General features: G+C 38.1%; 1 protein-coding gene across 7 annotated transcripts in view; it reads left to right on the top strand.

Annotated features, from left to right (window-relative positions):
• SMOC2 (SPARC related modular calcium binding 2) overlaps window positions 1-23,498 on the top strand; it is a 148,533-nt gene that overhangs the window by 66,933 nt on the left and 58,102 nt on the right. For 4 of the 7 annotated variants that reach the window (XM_074580205.1, XM_074580204.1, XM_074580207.1 and 1 more), the window contains exons 5-7: window positions 2,491-2,538; window positions 6,647-6,697; window positions 7,499-7,573. In XM_074580205.1, the coding sequence (XP_074436306.1) occupies window positions 2,491-2,538; window positions 6,647-6,697; window positions 7,499-7,573 (174 nt within the window). Of the gene's footprint in view, window positions 1-2,490; window positions 2,539-6,613; window positions 6,698-7,498; window positions 7,574-23,498 lie in introns of all 7 variants that reach the window. The other 3 variants (XM_074580202.1, XM_074580201.1, XM_074580203.1) reach the window with 1 other exon arrangement.

The raw sequence follows: 23,498 nt of genomic DNA, 5'->3' as shown, positions 1-23,498 counted from the left end.
TTTCCCTTTGTAGAAAATCTTGTGAATATTTTTGTTAGCTTCCTAAGACTATTAAATAATGTTGGCCCAGTGAACCCAGTTTTCCTAGCATTCATCTAATTTCATAGTGAAATTAGTTCCACTATGTTAAAGTTAGCCTTTGCCAATGCCACTCTTTTAATCCATTTATCAATTTTCCATCAAAATTTAAGATTAAAAAAAAAGCAAAGCATATAGAAAGAATTTTCATTTCTCCCTGACTGTACATGAATATCATATAGTCATTATTTCTCACCATTTAATATACAGATGGAGTAATCTGAAGACATCTTGGTGGTAATGAAATCTGGAAAGCTTTTTCTGCTTTTGGTTTGAGATATGGAGTATTATATAAATTTCACCAATGAGTTAAATTACTGAGGTATACTGAATTTTAAGTTCAATTTATAATAATGTTTTTGAGCGTACATAGAGAGACAACACTGGCGTCAAACTGAGGCTTTATTTATCACTCTTTTTAGTGCAAAGGGGCTATCAGTGGGGATTTGTTACAAACATTCCCCATGCTGAGACCTCATCTGTACTTACAAATCCGTGTCAAATTCTTTAGTGTTGATGAACCAGACCTAAAGTCTCTGTATTTTCAAGAGAATTATAATTATGCTCCTGTGCAACAAAATTAAATTGGTAAACTACATTGTTAATTGCAACTGGATGAAATTTGAGGAAAGATCGGATCCCTGGTATTTACTGTGATTAGAAAAACCTGTAATTTTCTATGCAGTACTTCCTAAAACTGGAACATCTCATTTGACTTCAAGCTGGGCCTCTTATCAAATTTAAGCCAAGCACCCAAAAGCTCAGAACTTCTGGCTTCAGCTAGCATGAATGCAAGAATCTGCCTGCTTTTCAGAGTGAACAGCACGGATTAGTATTGCAGTCTATTTAGAGCAAGCCATTCCAGTCACCCTCGGATATAATTCCTACAATGGTAATGGCTTTAGTTTTCCCGTCTGAATTAACACTGATACATAACTAAGTGTATTGAATTACTAGTGATTCAAACATGTTACAATAAGAGTACACTACCATCAAAAAAGGAAACAGGTCTAAACTAGAATATTTTTGATATGGATATGTAAAAGCTGTATTAAAAGTGGAATCCTTCAGAAGGTAATACCAGCTTGGCTACGTTGTCATGTATTCTTTTATGGAGGCTTTAAAATCAGCATGCCAGATTTGTGATGTTAGTCTTCCCTCTGACAGACTCTTGTGTCTGAACTTCATGCTGAAGTAACCACCAGTTCAGCGTGGTAAACAAGGCCTGTGATTTAGTGGGTTCTCGTATTTAAATTGCCCTTTTAGAACAGATTTATTTTGCTGCAAGGTTTGGGGTTTTTTGTTTGTTTGTTTTAAACTCGGTGAATTTTGTTATTCCAGAGGGAAATAAATTAAGAAAATTTGGGCCCAAATTATTTCGTACACTTTTGAGCATGTGAGGTTTTTGTTTTTGTTTTTCATAAATACAGGTGTATTGTAAGAAGAGATGATGTGGTAAGAATTGACAGACATTATGATTTTTAATTTTCTTTTCAGAGAGAAAAATACCACTTTTAAAGATGTTTTTTAATATGTTGATAAGAAGCAGCTAGGAGTTAGAATCATACAAATGGTTGTAATAATGAGACCTAAGTGAAAAACGAGGAAATATTTCTACTTTAAACCCTAAGGACAAGTAACTCTTGTAAAAACTACTAAGAAAACCAGTAGATTCTCAATTTCTTGATGTTTTGGATTCAAGGCTGGATGCTGGGTTGGAGTGCAGACTGGCAGACTAAACTCTTAAAACATGTCTCCTGCCAGCTTCCTAACTCCTTTCCCACCACTGCTGTCTCCTTTCCTAAGGGCCACAGCTCTGAGGACATCTTCAACCAGCTGAGGCTCAAACGCAGAATAAAGCACTGTCCCTGCCTCCCCCCGGCACGCACACTTTTCCGCACCAGCATAGGGTTTTGGGGGGGCCTTTTATGAGGTATTTAAGGCAGAAAGGGGCAGTTTTTAATCTGAGCCAGGACTGGGCTGGGGGCTGGAGAAGCCCCGCAGAGCAGCTGAGGTGCGTGGGAAGGGTCTGCCCTGCACAAGGAGTCACAAGGGAGTAGCGCTGGGGCGACGCATCTTACTGCAGGACCTGTCCTCGCTGGGTTGGTGGGGAAGGGAGACGTTGTCTCTGCAGCACATGAGCATGTTCTTGCACTTGTGTCTATGTAGTGTTCGATGTTATCTCTTTCTCAGGTCCTGCAGTGGCCAAGAAGTAGCAGCTGACAGTAAATTGGTGGTACACAAACGCAGAAGTCAGGCAAAGCTAAAACCTTTGGTTTGCAAGGGAAGAATTCGCTGATATTCATTGCTGTAATAAAGAAAAATGAATCATTAAAGCTGGACTGCGTTTCTTAGAAAACATATTAAAAGTGAAAGTAGTATTTTTCTGGTTAATTCCTTTTCCAATTGCAGGTTCAGTGAGTGAGAAGGTGCCACAACGAGAAGGTGCAGGAAAAACAGGTAAATATCTTAGTTGGCCCTTAAATAGAAACTAAAATAGCTATGGGCTAGCCCACTGTGATTTTCCAAAGGTTTAAATTATCAATATATATTCATCATGTATTATAGCTGCATATGTAGTATTTATACATGCATACATGCTATTCATTTTATGTCTGCATTGTAGATATTTAGTAAACTTATGAATATGAACTTCATAAATTCATTACTAAACCTTCATAAGTTTAGTAAACTTATGAATATATAGATATCTGTATTTGCATAGACATTATATGTTTCTGGTCTCAGCTCTACAGACTTTGCTACTCTGTGCTGCTTGGAAAATAGCTTTTCTTCCCATAGCTATACTCTGAAATATTTTCCCATACTGTTTGCTTGCCCTGGAGGACAGATTATTCTGTCTGTTTGATAAAGACAGCATTCTGCAGTCCCAAAATCTCGGGAACTGGAGTCCTCGCTTTATTTACATAACAATCAGTGCTTGAGTCGTCTTGGACCCAGCACTTCTCTTTATGTTGCGATTGATTCATCTGATGGCTTACATTCATGGCCAGATGACTGTTGTTGTTAGAGATAGATCATGGTGTATACCTTGTTGGCAGGACAAAATCTGATGTGACTCCAACATAGCTGGTAGATTTAAATGAGGGAGATGTCTATGCTTTAAACAAAATGAAAGGTTACACTCTCCAAACACTTAAAAGAATCTTAAATTCAGCTGAAAATAGCATACTAAAAGTTGCTGCCAGTTACAGTGGCATAAATTAATTTTAAAGAAGTTACTCATATTCTTGCTAATGTTAATGACTGTCTGTTTGGTACACTGTAAATATAATCAAAATTTTTTTCTTACAGGAACTTTTGCAGCGTTGTAATATACCCAACTTTTAAATAAACTATTGCGCTGTTAGGTTAAGAAAATCAGTACTTCTTTAAAGGCTAATAATTACGAAGTACTGGAAAATTGTTACTTCATGTATTTCCAGACAAATTGTGGGTTCCACTAACCTTAAGTTACCCATTTGTTTTAGGTCAGGACTTTAATTTTCAGCTTTGAACTGAATGAACTATCCTCTATATATCTGGAATGTTTGTGACTGTGGCGGCTGAGCTGCTGAACCCTGAATGAACAATCCTAGAACAAGGAGCACAAGTTATCAAGTCTTCCTTTGTATCACATATATATGTCTAAAGCGACATGGTTGCATTTTACTCACGCCCTGTTTTTATTCTCTAGCACAAGCCTGCAACACGAGGGGCTGCTGACCTGGTTCCCACGTGGTCTCTGGCTCTCCTCTGATGCTGCTGACTTCCTTTCTGGTTCTTCTGACTTCTTCCAGCCAGTCACTGCCTTATGCTTTAAATAAAGTCATGTTGTCAGAGACATCACAACCTCTTTAGTGACCATTACAGAGTAGTGAACAACATCAGCTGTCTGAGTTAAAGAGCTGTGCTTCTGCTTCACAGTCAGTGTAGTAAAAAGTATTTTGTAGCTCGGCTTGAAAGGTCATGACAGTAGTTTTCGAAATAACCGTAACACTCCTAGATCGTCTTTCCTCTGCATGTTCCTGTGGACTAACCAGGGGTGCCTGGATGGGGGTACCTGCCTGTGTTGTAAGCCAGCAAGCTTAGGCAGGTTCACAACCTTCTCACTGCTGCAGAGGACGTGCTCCAGACCTTCAAGTGTGGTCTTGAGGACTCTACTCAAGAGACAGCATAGACTTAGTCTATACAGTCTCTTCTTCTAAGATGTCCCACAGAGACTACTCACAGGAGAAGATGACCTGGCGGGCCATATCTGTTGCAGTTGTGCATCTCTCTTTTTCTGGGTATTCCAATACTGAAATAAGATTTCCAGATGCAGATTTTGGAGGTCAGGAGCTCTGTTTGAATGTTTGCAAATTTGCACATTAAACCAAACAGAAATAAAGCTTAAAAGAAAATTCCTAACCTATATCCCCTGGTCCCACAGTTGCCTCCTCTGTCTAAGGAAAATATTCAGACTATCTGAAAAGCACATGTCACAGATGGGATCGCATCCTTTTTTTCTGATTCTTAGCTGACTGCGGGAATATGTTTTTGGTAACTGATCTCTGACAGCAAACAGAATGGTTTCTGTTTAAATATATACACATATGGACTGGTATGCATGTGCCAGACAGGAAGACCTGTGCAATTAACCTGTTTTATGACTCAACCATTAAACACTGAGTTTGTTGTTTTTTTTTTTAAATAAATAAAAATTGATAAACTGTTCAAAATGCTGCTTGAACAAATTTCAAGAGGCTAATTTTGTTTGGGCTGATAATTGATAAAGTTGCAGCATTATATCTGGATTTCAGGTAATACATAAGATCAAATGTGTCACAAACTGAAATTGTGTACCAAAAGATGATTAGAAAAATGTCACTTAAACCCAAAATCAAGTTTCTGGCTGGACTCTTGATAATATTTACCTACCATAAGCTACCCTCTGAAATTCTGTGTTTTCTGAATCATATACTGATCGATGATCTAAATGTGTGCCTTGATTCTTAGTACACTAGGATGCTTGATGGCCTCTCTGAAATTAATCAATGGTCCTATTCCACCACCCAGAGGACACCACAAAAATGCCAGCAAAACTAATGAGAAGTGACAGTCCGTTATGGCATTGGAGCAAAGTATCCTGTCATTGCATGGACGTGAAGAATGAGCATCCTTAAAAGAAGTCTCTCTTATTCTTTGGTTAAAACATTTAAAACATTTTGCAGAGAAAATAAGTTTCTGTTGCTGCTTTGGTTTTGTGAAAAGCACAGAGGTTAGTGTTCCATGGCTGCTGATTTGGTTTTACCTGCTATCAGTATTTACTTGATATCTGTATTTTCTGTGAACTAGGCTGTGGCCTCCAGAGGGAAAAGTCAGAGTGCCTCCAAATCCTCTGCATGATTTGCACAAAGACAATACAGATTTACAAAAAAACCCTGTGATGGTGACACCAAAGAGAACAGGAGGCAGCGGTTCTGGATTGCAGTAGCAAGGAGAAATGGAGACATGTAGTGTGTTAGCCTTAAAGCTACCGCTCAGTGTTGCCCTGGTTAGAGATACAAGGCAGAGGAAGCATCTCAGTTACCTTTGTTTCTGGCTGCTATGAAAATGCCAGGGAAAGAACCTGGAAACTGTGTTGGTCTGAGATCCAGCTGAGAAACTGATACAAGTGCTAATAAACCCCTTGTATGGAAGATGCTGTTTACTGCGGGACATCTTGATCTTGGAATTAGCTCCATGCTACAGGAAACAGTGATGACTGGAAAATATGTACTATCAAGGCCCACTAAGTCATGTTTACCAAATACCTGAAATAATTTTAAATAATGAAAACATAATAAGGTAAAGATAGGCCTTTGGGTACTGCTTTTTCTCACAGAATGCTAACAAATAATTTTTCATATTGATTTTTTCTTTTCCAGCGTTACTTCTGCTGTGTTTTACTGACCCTAAAATTACCCACATCCTTTTATCATTCCTGTAAATTTTCCTCCTTCTTTTCTTGCAGTAATGTTTGGTAGTGGATGGATAGAGATGGCTGACCAGAGGATAAGAATTCTTGTTCTTTAATCCGTGAATCTTACTTATAAAATCAGCTTGACTGTTAAACAGATTCTGCTGTGCCAAAACAAACTTTCCTTTCATTTTAAGGTGTCAACAGGTCTGCAGCCGCTCATTTGCCCCTGACTGCATTTGCTTTCACAGGTCTTACCCCTTCTAAACCTTTATCTAATTAATTCTTTCAAAATGCTGATTTGATCAGTTATAATCTATAGGTATCAATGAGCAGCATTCAAAATGAAGAATTACTTTCCAGGGAGCGACTTGATCACTTCATGCCTCATCAGAGACCCTGCAATCATTTCATCAGCCGCAACCTCATAAGCCATCCATTTATAATCCATAGCCTGTGGATGTAATATATCTATGCTGTGTAGTAAACATAAATAATGTTTAAATTACTGTTTGTTTACCGGCCGGGGCTATGTGCAAATCATTAGTATCAATCACGTATGTACACTTATTTAGCTTACTCTCATAATTGTAGTCTCCTTGCAAATCTTTTCCATTCTGAATTCAGATGATGCCTCAGCTCCCGCGCTGGAGACTCAGCCTCAAGGTGATGAAGAAGGTGAGCATAAGCAGGAATTTAACAGTGTGGTATTGAACAGTATGGACCGACTACTGCAGTGTCAAATGCTACCTTAGAGTTAGGGTAACTGCTGGAGCAGTTGCAAGAAACTGCAAGAAATTGAAAGCATCTGTACCTTTTTCCATGTAAAGATAGCAAACACAATACTTGCGAGCAAACACGTCACTTACAAGCGATTAATTTTGTGTGATAGTTTTGAGGTGAGGCTGTAGGTATGAAGTCTGACATTAGCAATTTTTATTGTCACTAGTCAGGGCAGAGATGGGTTTTAAACTTGAGCCAGAGTGCAGATTAAAACTTTATGGCCAAATAAGGAAGCTAAAGGGTAAATTCTGTCCTCAGCATATTGCCTAGTAATGTTAAGGTAGATGTTTTGTCAGGCTTATTTGCCTCTGGGGAAATTTAGTGCTCTGTAAATGGAAGGCTCAAGGCCCACATGCAATGATAGTCTGGTATTGTGGCTGCCTTACTGCTCACTGCAAATCTCACAGAATCTGATCTGAAATTATTACATACTTTGGATCCACACTGGGAGATTGTTATTCCAATTAAACATAATTTTAGTCTACAAGTATTTATTTCAACCTTTTGTATGAATGGGATAAGGAAGGAACTATTCATGCCTCTGCTAAAGATTTTAGCTGTCCTAATAGAAACCAGTGTGCCCTTTTCTTCTTTAGATCCATTTATCTTTAAATCTAGACACTTACTATTCAGCTGCTAGTAACTTTTAAAAAAATTGTAACATTTACAAACTTTGTTCTGTTGGTTTTTTTCTAGATATAGCTTCTCGTTATCCTACGTTATGGACTGAGCAAGTAAAGAGTAGACAAAACAAAACCAATAAAAGCTCAGGTAAGAACTTGTGTTGTCCGTACTTTGCAAAACTCCTGTGAAGACATGCATTAAGCCTTGTTAAAGCTGAAGCCATTTAGGTGAAAGCCATTTTAATAACCGTTATGCTTCCACTCTCATCATACCATAGCGACTTAATGATTTGCGTAGTGGTGATTTTGTAGATTCATGAGTCATACATTCCTTTTATATGGAAATATTTTTGGCCAGGCTTTACAAGGTGTAAATTGACATTACTCCACTGAAGTCTCTGGCTCACATCTGTTTGTATCTGTGAGTGGATCTGACGTTTATTTTTTGCATCCTCTTTAATTCCCTGCCTCTTTGTTATCTACTTGTTTTTTCTTTTTTGGGGGGGTGATGTGTAGGAAGAAGGTGCTTGGAAAATGACAGTATGGGTTACATGTGTTTGCTAGCAAATCTTAGGAGGCAAAGCTGAAAAGAAGCAAACTCCCATCAGAGACTTCATCTGCTATTTACAGACTGATCACCAGTTTAGTGTGAATTAATTATGTTGCTTTTTTTATAACGGCTGCATTTTGGCTTAACTTTTTTTCACCAGTCTTCAGAATTGAGTTTTGTAAGCCTGGACTAGGAATGTCAGGTGAATGAACGGAGACTGAAGCCTCTAGAATATTCAGATACATTCAGTGCTTTGGTGACTATAAGTTTTGATGCCTTTCTCAGAGTTCCTTCCTTCCAGTGGAATAAACTTTAGACAATCTTCTTGAGTTTCCTGGTTTCCTTTTCTCTGGAAAAATGTTTAATTTGAAAGGAAACATTAATGATACAGGCTATGACTCAGTAAATCACCCAAAAGCACAGTTCAGATCCAGTGGAAATTGAGGTTGTGCTTTACATTAAGTATTTTGCTGAATTGAGGCCCAAAAGGATTTAAAAAGACAAGCACTCATCATAAGAAAAAGAGAGATATCCTTACTAAAAGGCTTACAGATTACTTTATATAAACTATTTTTAACATCAAAGCAATAATTATTAATATGTTTTCCTCTCCTTCATGCTCCAGTAGGCACTTAAGGAAAGGACCTTAAACAGAGCATAGACAAGAGCACTTTCTGTGCTGGAGATTTATTCTGTCATTTGTTTAGTCAGTGTTAGCAAGAACAGAATTCCTTTGGGATTTCTGTCCTGTAAAATACGTGTATAGAGATTTGTCACTTTTAGGAGTGTTTATTTAATTTTTATGGTGCTAGAGACTAGATCTAAAGCAAGAATTCTTGAGTTTGCAGTGCAGCTGCTGGAAGCCAAAGCTTCAACACGCACACACAAAAAATTAGAAAACTACCAAAGAAAAGGTGGGTTTTTTACTGGGAATTTGTAACTTCCTGCCCATCTAAAGACTTATTTACAAACAAAGGAAAACCAGAAGCGTAGTCTACCTGTATTGTGGTTGCTAGCCCGTGGTATGTTAGCATCAAAAGCATGGTTGTGTTGGATTCGGCAACAACAGGGCTTGCTCACAGCTGTATTATGTACAGGGGATCTCTGGAGGGCTACCACATGCTACAGTCTGTGATGCCATAACCAGACTAGCAGACGCTAAGTAGCCAACTTTGCTTTGATTTGTAGGCATATCTGATGTGTCATAAAGGACCGATAATCTCTCTGCTCTAACTTTCCTTGTGTATGTAATATGACATAATCAAGTTGAAACTAGGTGCTAAAAACAGTGTCTTCACCAGTTGTGCTAGGCAGAATCTGTCTCCCAGACTCCAAAAATATAATGTGTGTGAGTGACTGTATATTTACAAGTTGTTTTGATGGCTGAGCCTCACTGATACTCAGTAAACAGGTCTTTTAAGGTTTTGAAAAAAATAGGTTATGTTTTCCCCTTATTACCTCTCAGAGTGGTGCCAAGGCTTTTGGGAACATCCACAGAGAATGAACTCTGGGCTGCTACATGTATGGAATAGGAGGGACCTCATGAATGAATCCACTGGTTTGTAAACTAGCCACCTTTGGACAGCCAGGCTTCAATATAAGGGATAAATACAGATATCTTCTTTACTCAGTTTGCTTGGCAAACTCTGATTCAGATTGGGTCATACAGACACCAGAAAGTTTATTGAAATGTATTTGTCTGAGTAAAGTAAGGAGAATTTATGTCTGCATATGAACTGTGTTTATAAAACAAATGATGAAACCAAACTTACTGATAATGGGCTAAATTTTTCTTTGTTGTTCTATAACAACACAAGTGGTTTCAAAGAAATTCTTCAGGTGCAAATAATACTTTGACCTAGCCCTGCCTGTAGAAAATAACTAAAGAAAAATAATAATGATAAAAATTTCAGGCTGTCTGTATTGCTTTTATTTTTTCTAGTTTTTACCTGAATATATGTCCTAATATGCCGTGGTCATAAGGAGACTTGTCTTGACCTGAGAAATCAATCCCCCTAGGAGAATGTTTTTGTGAGTTAAGGATCACAAATGAATGCATGATACATGAAATTTATTGTATTCATCCTGAAGTGGTTTGCTTTTCCTACTCTGCATATGATCTGCCAGTTACAATTTGCTGGTAAAATCAGCATAAGCTTTTAGGTTTTGGAAGACAGAAGATAATAACTCAGGAAATTTTAGCTTATATTAGTTATCCAGCGCTTTCATTTGATTAAATCAACCTAAATTAATTTAGCACAGAGTAATGGCATTTGGGAGACTTACAAATGCAGGGTATGAAATTGATGTGTTGTATATCCATGCTCTATAATGACTTCTAGTGCATATTCTTTTTGTTGCTTCAGAGAAATAGGCTTTTGCTGCTCACTGAAGGGATTTGTAGCATGATATTTAACTTATTAACTTTTGTTGACAAAATGTTACTGCTGTCAAATACCCCATCAACAGCAGTTCATGTAACAATAGCTCTGTTTAGAGTGCTGGTAGAAATATCTCCATTTTAGCTCTTTTTGTATGCCGAAGATTTTCAAAATTTTTTAAAAGATTTTTTCATTCCAGAATTAGGAAAAAAGTATGCATCTGGTTGCTAAAACACCATAGTGTTTGCTGAGATTATGTTTTATACATATGCCTTGATGCCTTTGCGGGTATTTTGCAAATTTTTTGTTTCGTCTGGATTTCTTTTAATCCCCGCACACCTCCTTTCTTCCTCCATTTCACAGAAAATATTGTGTGTTTGCCACATTAGATTGACAAAAATAAGAATTATAGCAACAGATACCAAAAATAAACAGAAATGCATTGAAAACGCTGAACACAGGACTATATGGGTTCTGATTAAGACACCAAAATGTAGCAGCCTAGACACTGCTGTCTGTGTGTGAACTCAGCGTCTGAACTGCTGGTGTAGGTTATGGAGATGCGGTCAGTGCGGTCAGTAGAGCTTAGAGAGCAGCCCCACCTCATCGTAAAGTCAACACCTGGACTTGGCCAGCTGTCTGGACCTCACTGAGTAGGTGACTAGTTTAGATCTCTAGCCTATATGAAGGTATATGTTTTAGATGAACTTTATCCCAGCCCAGTGTCAGTTGAAAATCCAGGTAGTATTTTTTTTAGAGCTTTGGTATTTTGTAAAGACCAGAGGACAGAAGATTTTTTGCCTTGAAGAAACTGGTATTTTGGACTATGTCCACAGTAGCTGCCAGTTACTGTAGCTTCAGGGCTAGGTGCAGCCTTGTTGTGGGTGGAGAACACTACACGACTGTGCAGATACTTTCCCATCACCTAACAGGGAAAATACCATTCCCTGGGAAGAGCTCAGGTTGGACTGTAGATCTCTTAGATTCTCCTTAGCACATCTGCTCTACCAGCAGTTTATATCACTGTGGGATTCTTGGGAACCAAGTGTGACATTTTTCAGAGGGTGTATGCCCTTTTTTGAGTTTGAGTATAGGCAAAGGATGGGTAGTTTAATCCTTTTCACAATGGCCAATGAAGCTTAGGATTCATTTTGTTAGCTTGAATTTAAGAGCCAAATTTTTCTGATAGTTTGTTGTGGGAGCGCTTCCATGAAAAATAAATAGGGTGAATTTAACTGATAATATTGTTAATGTTCAAAAAATTTCTTAAAGTACTGAGTAATTTCTAAGTACAATCTGTACACCACACAAATTAGAATAATTAATACTAAGTATAAAATTCCATTAATTTTGCAAAAGCAGGATGCAAAAAGTCATCCATATTCTGGAATATACTCCATATGTGCTTAAGGTCTTTAGAGATTCTGGTGATAATATAATTCAAGTTAAAAGAGCCAGGTTAAATAATGGCTAAGACACAGTACAATTTCACATATTTACTATTCAGTTCTATTCTCTTATTATTAATACATTTGTATTCTGTTACCTTAAAGATTTAATAGTATGGCATTATTAGAACTGATGATTTCTATATTCATTTATCAGTTGCGTAGTTTATTTAATAAGCATTGTAAAGTGATTGACAAATTGGTGTTTGTTTTGTTGATAATCCGGTATAATCGGCAAAATAGAAGACAGGAAGAAATTGTCGCATTTCTTTGTACTTTACTGAACTTGACTTTGATTCATGTGTTAAATTTTAAACGCATGAAATGAGTGGGTAGAAACTGAGGGCCCCTGGCAGTCAATGGCAGAACTCCCAGACAGCGGTTGAACAACCATTCGTACTCTGGCTACATGCTACTCCTTCACCCAGTAGTTCACATTTCATCTGGACGAGGCACAGCCACGTGATGTAGGGCTTCTGCCAGCTTCATGCTTTCTGCCAGCTTTATGCTTATATGCTTTAAGCAGGTGCTAGAGGACAAGCCATACATGATCCAGCATAAAACAGGGTTGGGCCAGAGGAAACCCAGTTCTGGCAAAAAGCCTGCTGAGGCAGGGTCAAGCTGTCAAAATTCTTAACACAGCTATGCAAAAAGTAGTGAACCATGTGACTATGACATTTTTCCTCCAGAACAAAGAATCCTAAGCCAGAATTCATTGTCTTCTCAAACTCTGACTTTAGTGTCTTCAGGAATGCCCAGATCTCAGCCGCTGTACGTGGATATTCTGGTAGTGTAGAATCATCTTCAGTTTCATTTTTGGCTTTGGCCACACGAAAGGAACATGTAGCTTTTTATTTAATTTTCTGACACAACGGACTAGTGTTTTATTGCTGACATTTTAGTACAGACCATCAGTTTCAAGGCTTTAAAAATCTGTTACAAGATTTTATCTATTAGCCTCAGAGGGCTTGATCCAACAGGAGTTTCAAAACACCATCTGGGAGAAGACTGAAGTGCACATACAGTACTCTAGTATAGACTGGCTGCAAATGCAAATGAAAACAGTTAGTGTAATGTCGACTGTGAATGCATTCTTAGTAGGCTAAAATAGGGAATTTAAGGCGATAATGTAAATGTGTCTGTATCTATACCAAATAGCTGCTTGCATTTATCAGCCCGTATAGTCTGCCAGTGAGACTGACTAATGTGACAGAGTGACATTCTAAGATTTGAATGCATTTTTTATTGCCTTGTCATCTGACTGCTTTAAAGCACTTATACATATGAGTTTTTCCCACATGGAAACTATGTTGGTTGTCAGTGAGGTTTCTGTTTTGTTAGATTGCTTTGTTTTGTTTCTCAGAGGCAGTTGTTCCAGTGGGATCCCTGTTCACTGACCATTCCCTGAAAGCCACTTTCTTACAAAGGACGATGACAAACTTTGTTCCCTCCTCCAGTGCTCATGTTCATTCCAAACTGAACCTGGCTAATGTCCTCCTGCTATGCCTATCCTGGCCAAACTCAGCCCTGAGGTTAAAAAAACCTGCATGAAAAAACAAAAGTGGCATTTTCTTTCAAAGGAAATAAATGTAAAAGTTTGTGTGTCTGCCCAGTTGCAGTAATTCTAATAGCCATTCCTCTCTAAGCATAGGAAAATGAGTAACTTACTTACAGACAGGAAAATGAGCAACAGCTCAGTGACTTTGTATTTATTCTCATTAATTGTTGCATTTTCCAGATGTTGCTTTTAATATTGAACGAAGATAAATTAGGTGCAGTTGAAGATGTGTGAGATAGCAAGAAAAAAATTGCATGTTCCCAGACGTACTTTTTACAAATTAATTTTAAATTTTCCAGAACTATTTTCAATTTGGCTGATTTCACAATGTGAAGATTTGAGATACGAAAACAGAACAGAATGAAATCAAAATGGATATCACAACAAACTGAGAAAAAAACACAGGGAAGAAGGGGAAGAAAATGTTTTAAAAGCTTGTTGCCTCCAGTTTTCAGCAGGGTTTCTTAGTAAGTTGTGTGTTGTCCTGCAGAGCCCTGGCCAATCTTCCAGTCTCAAATTTGTTTGTATTCAGCATTAAAGGAGGGGCAGGTGAGGACTTTAGAGCAGAATATGCACATACGTCCAAAGAGTCCTACTTGCTGTGAACGCATTATGCCTATATTGGACACTCAGAAATTGAGTTTAAATGGCTATATAAAGTAGATTTGCATAGGAAAATAGCCTGAGTAGGAGTGTCTCATTAATTGAAAACCACCAAATTACATAGGAAAAAAAGTGCATTTTTTTAATAATGCATTTTCCTGCATTATTACCTCATTTCAGCCCTAAAGACAGCGTTTCCTTCCAACAATTGATGAGGTATCAGCCACACCCAAAAATGGGATTTGCATTCCCAAACTTGCGTTGTAAATACAACCATTAGCTGTAGCTGGAGAAACCACAAGCATGGGAATAAGTTGCTGAAATACATGCGTCTCGTGCATTAGTATGGCCCAGGGTATCTGAGATCTGCATGGGCTAGGAGGTAGGACAGCATACAGGAAATCTGTGATGTTCTAGCATGTAGGTTTGATAATCCAGAGTACTCGAAATGGCATTGAATTGAGCCCTAGGAACCTCAGTTCAAGCCATGAAAGGGAAGTAGAAGGCTGAACTATTGATTTTAAATAACTCTTCAAACCTATCAATTTGCTATTAAGTCCACAAATGGATTCTGTCAATGGGAGCTCAGTCAAATTTTGGATGAGTTCAAATTGAGATATTATTAATGTGAACTTTAAAGTTTAGGCTTATCTGCTTGTCAATTACTACACAAGAAAAGGTACTAGCATTTTTTCATGACATCTGTGCCTGAAGTCTGAATGTTTTGTGATGGCCACAGATCTGGCTTTTGGGCCTTGTAGAATTTGTGGGTGCTGGAAGACGTCAGCTGGGAGAATATTTGTTGTTTGGCCTGTTATCTCAGCAAGTTGTGCATGGAAGACAGAGAAAAGCATTGTGAGGAAGTTAAGTAAGAAAAACTGATACAGAGGTGGACTGGGAGCTTCCAGGCCAACAGTCTTATGGCCTCCTCAGACTCTTTGGATTGGCTCTGGTTGCTAATTCACTAAATGTTCCCTTTAGACTTCCTGAATTAACTCAATTATTTGGAGTGAACTATAATTTGTGATTTGTATTTTACTATAAAAACAACATTGCTAATAAACTGTTGGGGGTGGAGATATGTGAGGCACTGTCACGTCTTGTTATATCCAATACTGTTTTATTTTTAATTATTTTGAAGAGTAGGAGGTAGTTCTCTTATTCTCTTCCAGTTTTTTGTTATTTTTCTGTCAAGAAACAGAATAGTTTCAGAGTAGTATTCCTTTCAAATATTGGTTTCAAGATACTCCTTGGCAGCTGAAAAACTGGTAGCTTTGAAACTACTGATTGTTCACACCATTAGGGCCAATCAGTAAATGGCTGACTTAGTTCCTAATGGAGAACTTTGTCTTACTTCTCAGTAGCAATTTTTAATTATATCCTAGTCTTGATTTAGCTATTACACAAAGAGAGAATAGTACTTTTCACCCTCCTCACTTGTGAAGAAAATTACTCTTCATAGTCTTTCATCCTCTTTCCTTTCCTTGCCTTGCCTTTACTTCACTTGCTTTGCTTTGCCTTGCCTGTCCTAAATTGGTAAAGGAAAATTACAGTTTTCTTTCAGTTCTTTCAGCCTCTTCCAAGAAGATAAAACTTTCCAGACCTCCCTACAGTGCTTGTATATTATGATACATTCTTAATTTGCAGGCTGCTGGATCATGCCTGTTATAGTACTGTCCTATCTTTAATAATCCTTTTCACAAGCATTTTCATTTATCTTCAATTTAATTTTACATATTAGTTCAAAACCTTTATAAAGATCAAGCACTGACATTTCCAGTTTTTTCCTCCCACTACAGGGGAAGATCATCCCATCCTAAACCGTTAAAAAACATAGAGTTCTGGTTTACATCCAGTTGATGTTCTTTATGCTCAGGATGTTCCAGGTTTTTATTGGACCCCCACTGTGTGTGTGTGTGTAGGAAGGGGAGAGAGAAAAAAGGAAAAAAAAAAAGATCTGTTTTATGCAATGTTGATAATTTCTATTTTACTGCATGTGTTAAAATTTGATGCCAAAAGATAGTAATCTTTCCTGACCGTTTTTAATTATATCACATTACTTTCTGCAGCAAGTAAATGACACAACAGTCCTGCTTGAAGTTCTCCTTTAGTTTTTAGACGTGCACTCCCCCACCTACCCATAGCTTTCCACAGTTTACCAGACATCAGATTGCATAATCATAAAAGCATCAATAAGCTTCATAAATCCTAAGAGGGATGTCAGGCTAGCAGTCTATATTTTAATGACAGATGCAAAAAAAAAAAATCACGTAAATCATGTTAATGCACAGAAACATATTGGACTGGATAATATCTGAAGACATAATCTTTCTGGGAAACAGATAAATCTTCCAGTCAAGACAGTCTGGATCTGGCTATGGCAATACTATGATTGCTGGGCAGTATATAGAAGATAGGTCTTCTAAATTTTGCAGGCAATTAGAAATTCAACAGGGTCAACAGTAAGAGCTCCCAGGCCTTCCATCATCATCCCAGTGACCTGATAGTAGAAAATGTCCATGTTCCATGCAGAGATGCCTTCCCTGCCCCTACCGCCAGCCAACAACCCTAAAAGCAATGAACATAGACAGAAACAGAAACCTTTGCATATCTTTGTTAATACAGCAAGGGCAGTTTTTCTTGATTCTGATGCACTTTTTCTTGTGCAGGAGACCTAAGTCAAGTGTGAGCGTATAGAATTATGCACGTAAATTTGCAAACTGGCATCTAAACAATTGTCCTGGGTTTTTTTTTTCTGAAATATTAAGAAGAGACTCATATTTTCAAAATTTCAGTGAATTGGTGGTTATGCTCTTGAAAAAGAAGAAAATATTTGGAATATAGATGGTAAAGAAAGTTATTCCATCACTCCAAGGATATCAACCAAACTCCTACATTTTGCAAGGTTAAGAACTCCTTATGTCTTCATCTGTGAGCTGATAAAAACTCTTGAAAACACTAAGGTTAAGAAAACCAAATTTTAAGTTTTGCTCTTAATTTTAATCAAAGTCATCCAGTGAGCTGTTCTGGCAAGATTGTTCTGGTTTTATAAGACCAACTAAACTGTTCTGAGGAAAGCAATTTCCTCTTTCTTCCATGAGGTCAAATGACCAACTGTCCACCTTTCCAATAATTGAGTAAGAAGAGTTTCAAAAAGAGCCAAAAACAGTTATGGCAAAATATTCCACTGTTAATATCTTATGTGAACTGTAGAATTCTACTGCTTGATCTGGCCCCGTTCTGCACAAAACTTCTGACTGCTGTTAATGGAAATATGGACCATGGAAGGACCGATAGCCATGTAACATGAATCAGCACTGGTGGCTGAAGTCAAAGCTTTACCTCAGTTTTCTGACATGTACGTTTCTGACAGTCTGAATTCATTTCTAGATGGTCCCTGGTAGATCAGGTTATGGGCAGTCACAGTGGTTTAAATTTGGAGGGATTTTTAATGGGACGATTAAGCCCACATATGACTTTCAACTTTATTTGCCAAACCATGTATCTCTCAACAAAATCCCTGAAAAGATTGACAGCTTGTGTTACAGTTCATGCATTGCTTAATTATTTTCCTATAAATTCTTGTCTTTTTCCTTTAATTCTTCAAAAAATTGCCATGTGATGCAGGAACTTTTTGAGGCTTTATCAATAATGGTAGCATTTTCCATTTGCTACAAAAGCAAGATAAATTAAACTCCTACAGGGACTTCGTGGGAGGAGTGGAATTCACTCCAAAACCTGTGCGTTGGCCACATGTCTGCAATGCAGCTATTGCATCAGTCCAAGCCTTTACTGCAGCGCCTGCTTTTATGGACTGTTAAGGTCCCAGGTTAATGCTGTCATCCATGGATCCTTTCCCCTAGCCTGCCCTTAGTTCAATACACTGGCTTTTCTCTTTGGGACCAGTGTAGAGCCTCCTTTCCATGGAAAGCCACACCAAGGGTCGTAACTGACACAGGGGAGCTTGTTCTAGTCAAATTACGTTGCTAAAGTACATAAAACCACTTGGAGATCTTTTCATCTGCAAGATGCTGTGTATACCCCAAGTACTGTATTATTACTGGCTTGCTTTCCTCTTCACTCCACCCTGTCCATCATGCTCTGTCCTCTCTCATAACAGACTGTTCCAGATAAATGCTAGACGCTATGTTTTCCCTGCACTCTGCGCTGCCTAGAAATAACATTAACTATTGTTGCCATAACGCACTAGATTTCTGTGTTACTGGAGAAGCAGCAGTGGTTGAAGAGACAGACCACTGTTTTTCATTAAGCTATTTTTAATACCTGTTTTAGTTTAAGAACGGCAGGCCAAGTATCTGCATTCAACCACAAATAAAACTATGTTTAAATAAGATTAAGGCTGTAAATTAAATTTCAGATCTTAAATTCTCTTGGTGCATTACAAAACACAAGAGAAAAGAGAGGGCAAAGCTTAATATTCCAAACTGCTTAAAACATAGGCTTCTAGAGAAAAAAATGACTTCTTAAGGAACTTTTTTTTGGAAAAGATATGCATTTTCAGCTAAACAATTTTATTTTCAAGGTAAAAATTCAAACAACAAAAAAAAGCCTTCAAAAAGCTTAATAGTTTCGACTCAAAACTCAAAATTTTGATTGGTCTTTGTAATGCCTTGTGGGAGCTGTAATTTTAAAACTTCATTAGTTCCTTCTCTTTCACAGGCCGGGGTCCTCAGACTGACTATACATGCAGGATGTAATGGTCTCCCCTTTTTAAAAACTCAGAGATACCTCAGAAAACTTGTAGGCATCTTGTATTTTGTGGTTCCCTGGGAAGTTCAACACAAAGAAATGACTTGTTGTGAGTTTTTGGTTTTTTTCTCATTATAAATCACATTTCTTATGGAAAACAAACACTTTGAATGAAAAACATCTTTTCATTTAAAGACCTGGTTTTCCACCAAAGACCATCACAATGAAATTTTTTAACAAAGCCTATTACAGTCATAACAAGCTATGAAAAAATTCTATATTATCACCACTTAAACAGTGTGTTACCTTGCTCCATTGTTTTCTTAATGTTCTTTAAACAAATGAGATCTTAATGTTCTTTAAACTTATTACTTTTATTGTCTTTCAGTGACTAAAGACAACTTATCAAAATGAAAGGACTTTTATTTTCCTCTATTTGGATGACTGCTTAGATGCAGTTTTTGTTGTTATAAATACATAAATTCCTCAAATGTGGGTGTAATGTGGGCCATAATGCTCTTGAATTGTTTTCCAGTGCACCCAGTTAGATCAGAGCAACGGACTGGTTGGTGTTTGGTCTGGGAGCAGAGGAGTATAAAGTCAAATTACTGCCTCTTGTGCCCCCAAGAGCTTAGATACAGTTTTGGCAAGAATGTAGAAAATAGTTCGTGATTGCAAGATCCTTTCAGGTTCAAATTGTAGGAAGGGTTTAGTGTCTACAATGCTTCTCCTCAGTCATTAGGCCAAATCTTCAAGTCTGTATTGAGGCAAACTGCCACCAGTGTAAGGGCTGACAAGGGTTGATCCTGTCCGATTATGTTTACGTGTCATTCAGTGAATTCAACCACAGACTCCATTACGGTGGAGATTCTTAACAGAGGCAGGGGTGTGATTAGTTGCAGAGGTTCATGACCATCACACGCTGTCATGGTGCAGTTCACCCTTCTTTCATGACAGCACAGTGCCCAGTTATTCTGGCTGGTAAGGACGTAGCAATCCTTTCTGTTGGTTTACTTACCTAATTGGTCTGGGGAGCAGAAGTGTAAGTAACTTCTGATCTTGGATGTTTCGTCTCTGACTTTCCCAAAACTACTACCATGTATCTAAAGCTATAATCTCAATAGACCTTGCTGCCTGAAGGTAATGAGAGAATAATTATTTTCATTGCCCTCCTGTTTGGCTGAATAAAGGCTACATCCCACCTAGCTTAAGGAACTTGTAATTGCAGTATTCTTGCAGTTTCTAATCAGGTTTAAAAAGCAATTTTAGATCATTTTTAGGATACGATTTTTGGTTCCTTTGAGTTGATACAACAGAGAAGCATCAAAGCCAAAAACATCAGTATAAGTGTCTGATTTGAAAGGTCACTTCTCCCCCTTTCCCTACCAGCATCCCAAGTATGACACAGTGACTTCTAATGTAATCATACATCCTGTAGTTCATCCTGTAAACTAAGCAGTTCACTATAATAATAGCAAATGACTGTAGGAGGAGATGGTTTAGTTTCAGCAGACATGCAGCTTCATTTTACTTGGAGCTATGTAAACAGGAGTGACTCCACTGCAGTCAGAAGGGTAACACCACTAGGAGCCTTATGAGGAGAGAAGAGAATCAGGCCTGGAGGGTTTTTTTCATTTCTTTAAGTAGCTAGTATGTAGTAAATCAGTCTGCTGGATCAGTGATAATAGGACAGTCCACCGCGATCCTGCTGCTACTGCATAGTTGGAATTCCTCTCGACTTAATGGATGTGCTGTCAGTACAAGGGCTTAGCTACTCCACTTGTATGGCCAGCTGAAAGTGAACAAGTATTTTTTCTTTATTACCTTTCTGTACAACTTCATTGTCTCCAGTTGAGGTGATGTGTTTTGCACACTGAAGTCATATTCAGAAGCATTGAACATTCATTAATACCTTCATGTATGTCTCAGAATATAATAGCACATAACTAACCCTAGTGCAAGCCTGGAGGATGTCATGATGCAGTTACCTGTTCAATACACTTGTTAAAATGAGCCTGTGTGAATTTTATATGGAGCATCTCCCTTCCACAGCAAGGCAAGAGGAAAAATGCTTTGCTTCGGATCTTTTTTTCCCCCGTGCAATTGAGTGAGAAAGTTTGTGAGTCAGAATACTGTTTTTAAGATTAATTCACCTTTTTTCATACCTGATTTTATTGGAGCCTTATGCAATTTTCTCATAGTCTCTGTTATCTTTAGCATAATTGATCATCCTCACTGTTGGTTGCGGACACAATTCCCTGTTCTGTTTCTAGTCCTTTCTTTGCAGTCTGCTTTCTTTTCTGTCAATAGCTGATCTTCGCTGCATATTTCTCCATTTTTGCCTAGGTACTATTCTGCAGTCTCAAACGCTGCTGGTTTAAGCTTTTCTTGGAACACTAGTTTCTCATCTCTCATCTATTCTTCCACCTTCTCTTTTTGACTATTGCAGCCAAAAGCCAGATTGGACACCAAGCAATAAAGGCCATAGATCATGCTATGAACTTGCAGGCTGTTTTCTGAAAATGCAGTGAATCCAAAAACAAGCTGAGAGTTCTTAGGAGCAACCAGTTGAACAGTGCAATGGGTGGGAGACATAGTTTGATTTCTAGATCAAGCGAGCGTGGAAAGGTTTCATTACCTATCTATGTAGGATTTCAGAGACCGTATCAGGGATAGATACCTTGTCCGGTTGTGGTTTCCGTACTGCAAAGGAAAGGAAACTAAACTCTGGGAGCAACTAGGTGTTTGATCCTAAAGCTAGTGGACTATATGCTCAACGTTAATCCAGTGCTTTTCTAAGTAAGAATGTTTCTGTAGTCAAGGCTGTGAGTTTTTTTATGGAAGTTCATTTGTACTTTTCAAATAAAAATAAATGCAAGTGTCGTAACATCAACACTGTTAGTCTGAATGGCCAATGCTATCAGATTCTTGGCCTATATTCTGTGCCAGTTTTACTTCCTCAGGATGTCATTGGGGAGACTTAAGTAGCCTACAAAGTATTATATGCGAAAACATCTGACGTCAGCCTGTGCAGAGAGGCAGCGTGGTTTCATTGCTTACATTCGTGGCAGCTGGCCAGGAACTCCGGGGCTCTAGCCCTGGCTCTGCTTCTGGGAGGGCTGCTGCAGTCTGCACACATCAATGCAAGCAGAGGCAAAAGTTTCAGCAGAGAGATGGTTGAGATAGTGCCTAGTGCAGGCCTATTGAATACGATAAGGAGCTTTACAGATTTATATAGGGTAGGAGGTGGAAGTGAACAAAAATATGTTTTAATGACCAGTTCATATAGTTGCATTTCTCTAAATGAAAAGACACAACCGAAACCCCTTCTCTCAATTTCAATTTTGCATCTAGACTTCCTGCCTTTTGTTTTGTTTGCTGGTTTCTTTGTTTCAGTCACGTAAATCATGACACTGGATTTTCACCCTTTTTCCTTGCAACTGGTGTGACAACTTCAGAGATTCCTCCTCTTCTCTCTGCAAACTGTACCTGCCATTGCATGATTGCAAATAAATATGCAGGCAGAATACAAGCAAAAAAAGGATGCCCATGACTTTGGTACAAGGGAGAGCCTGTGTCTTCACCTCCATGTTACCTTTATTTAAATGAGCCTACATGGATGAGGCAAAATTTCTAGTATTCAACGGTACTTGCTATGGGACTGCACTGTAGTTATTCACAAGCATGACCCAAGGCAAGCAGGTCTGTAAATACACAGGCTTTTCCACTCTTCTTTAGCCTGTGTTTGTTCCTCCTGATTGATGAAAATAAGTCCCGTTAAGGGCACTTGTGGACTTCATTAATTATGCCAGTGGTTGATTGGTTTGGCCCAGGATGCCTTCTAACAATAGACAGATTTAATCAGGAACAGCTCTGCTTGCAACAGCTTCACAACCTCCTGGGAGCATCATGCACTGAGCTTCCTTTTGCGTTATTTTCAAGCCATGAAACAACTTTTAATCTTCCCAAATTAAAAAGAAAACAAAGGATACAATGTATAATATGTAGAAAAAATAACAGAACTGTCTTCACATAAGCAATAAGAAAAACGATTCCTTATTAGGTGACTGAATGCCAACATTGCTGTTTCCTGTGATGCGTGTTATCTGGAAAAGTTAAATATTTAGAATCGGTTTTATTTGAACAGTTCTGCCAAAAGCAGTCCTTTGGATTTTCTCTGTTTGTTGTAGAGAGCTTCAAAATAAATGAGACCTGAGGTAGATGTGCATGTGTGTGTGGGAAGACAGCATAGGAGCAGGTCTGAAAGGGTTGAAAATATTTGTAGGAAACAAGCTAAGCAAACACTTCGAAAAATAACACTTTCTGAAACCTGCTCTTTACTCTCATGCGCAATGGATTGATGGGAAGTATTCATGCAAGGCTTATTCCATTGATGCAAGTCATTTGTGTGGTACGTTAAACACTTAAAACTAATAATCTTCTGAGCATTTAAAGTAACTAGGGGTTGTAAAGGATTAAGGATCATTAGTCACACTTGAAAATTCTGATTTTATTGGTTCATAAAGTCCTTGACTTTGCTACTATGCATCATCTAAGAAGCCTTTAAAATTATTCTGGATATGCTAGGGACCGACTCTTCTGTTGTTGATCCCTACTATGTCCAGTGGAAAGGTTCCAGTTTACAGGAGCAGAAATTGTGGCCTGAGATTTTCAACGTGATAGGGATGTTTCGCTATCACACCATATTTAGCATTATCTACGCTTCAGAGAACTATTTATTTTTGAAAACAGAGATGAAAGCGGAGTGGAATTAGCATTTTTATTTTTAATTCAGGTTGCCCTTGTTTTTCTCCAAAGTTAGA

This window comes from Larus michahellis, chromosome 3 (assembly GCF_964199755.1).
Source record: "Larus michahellis chromosome 3, bLarMic1.1, whole genome shotgun sequence".
NCBI lineage: Eukaryota > Metazoa > Chordata > Aves > Charadriiformes > Laridae > Larus > Larus michahellis.
The sequence above is the reverse complement of the archived record's forward strand: the minus strand, read 5'-3'. Positions and strand labels throughout refer to the sequence as shown.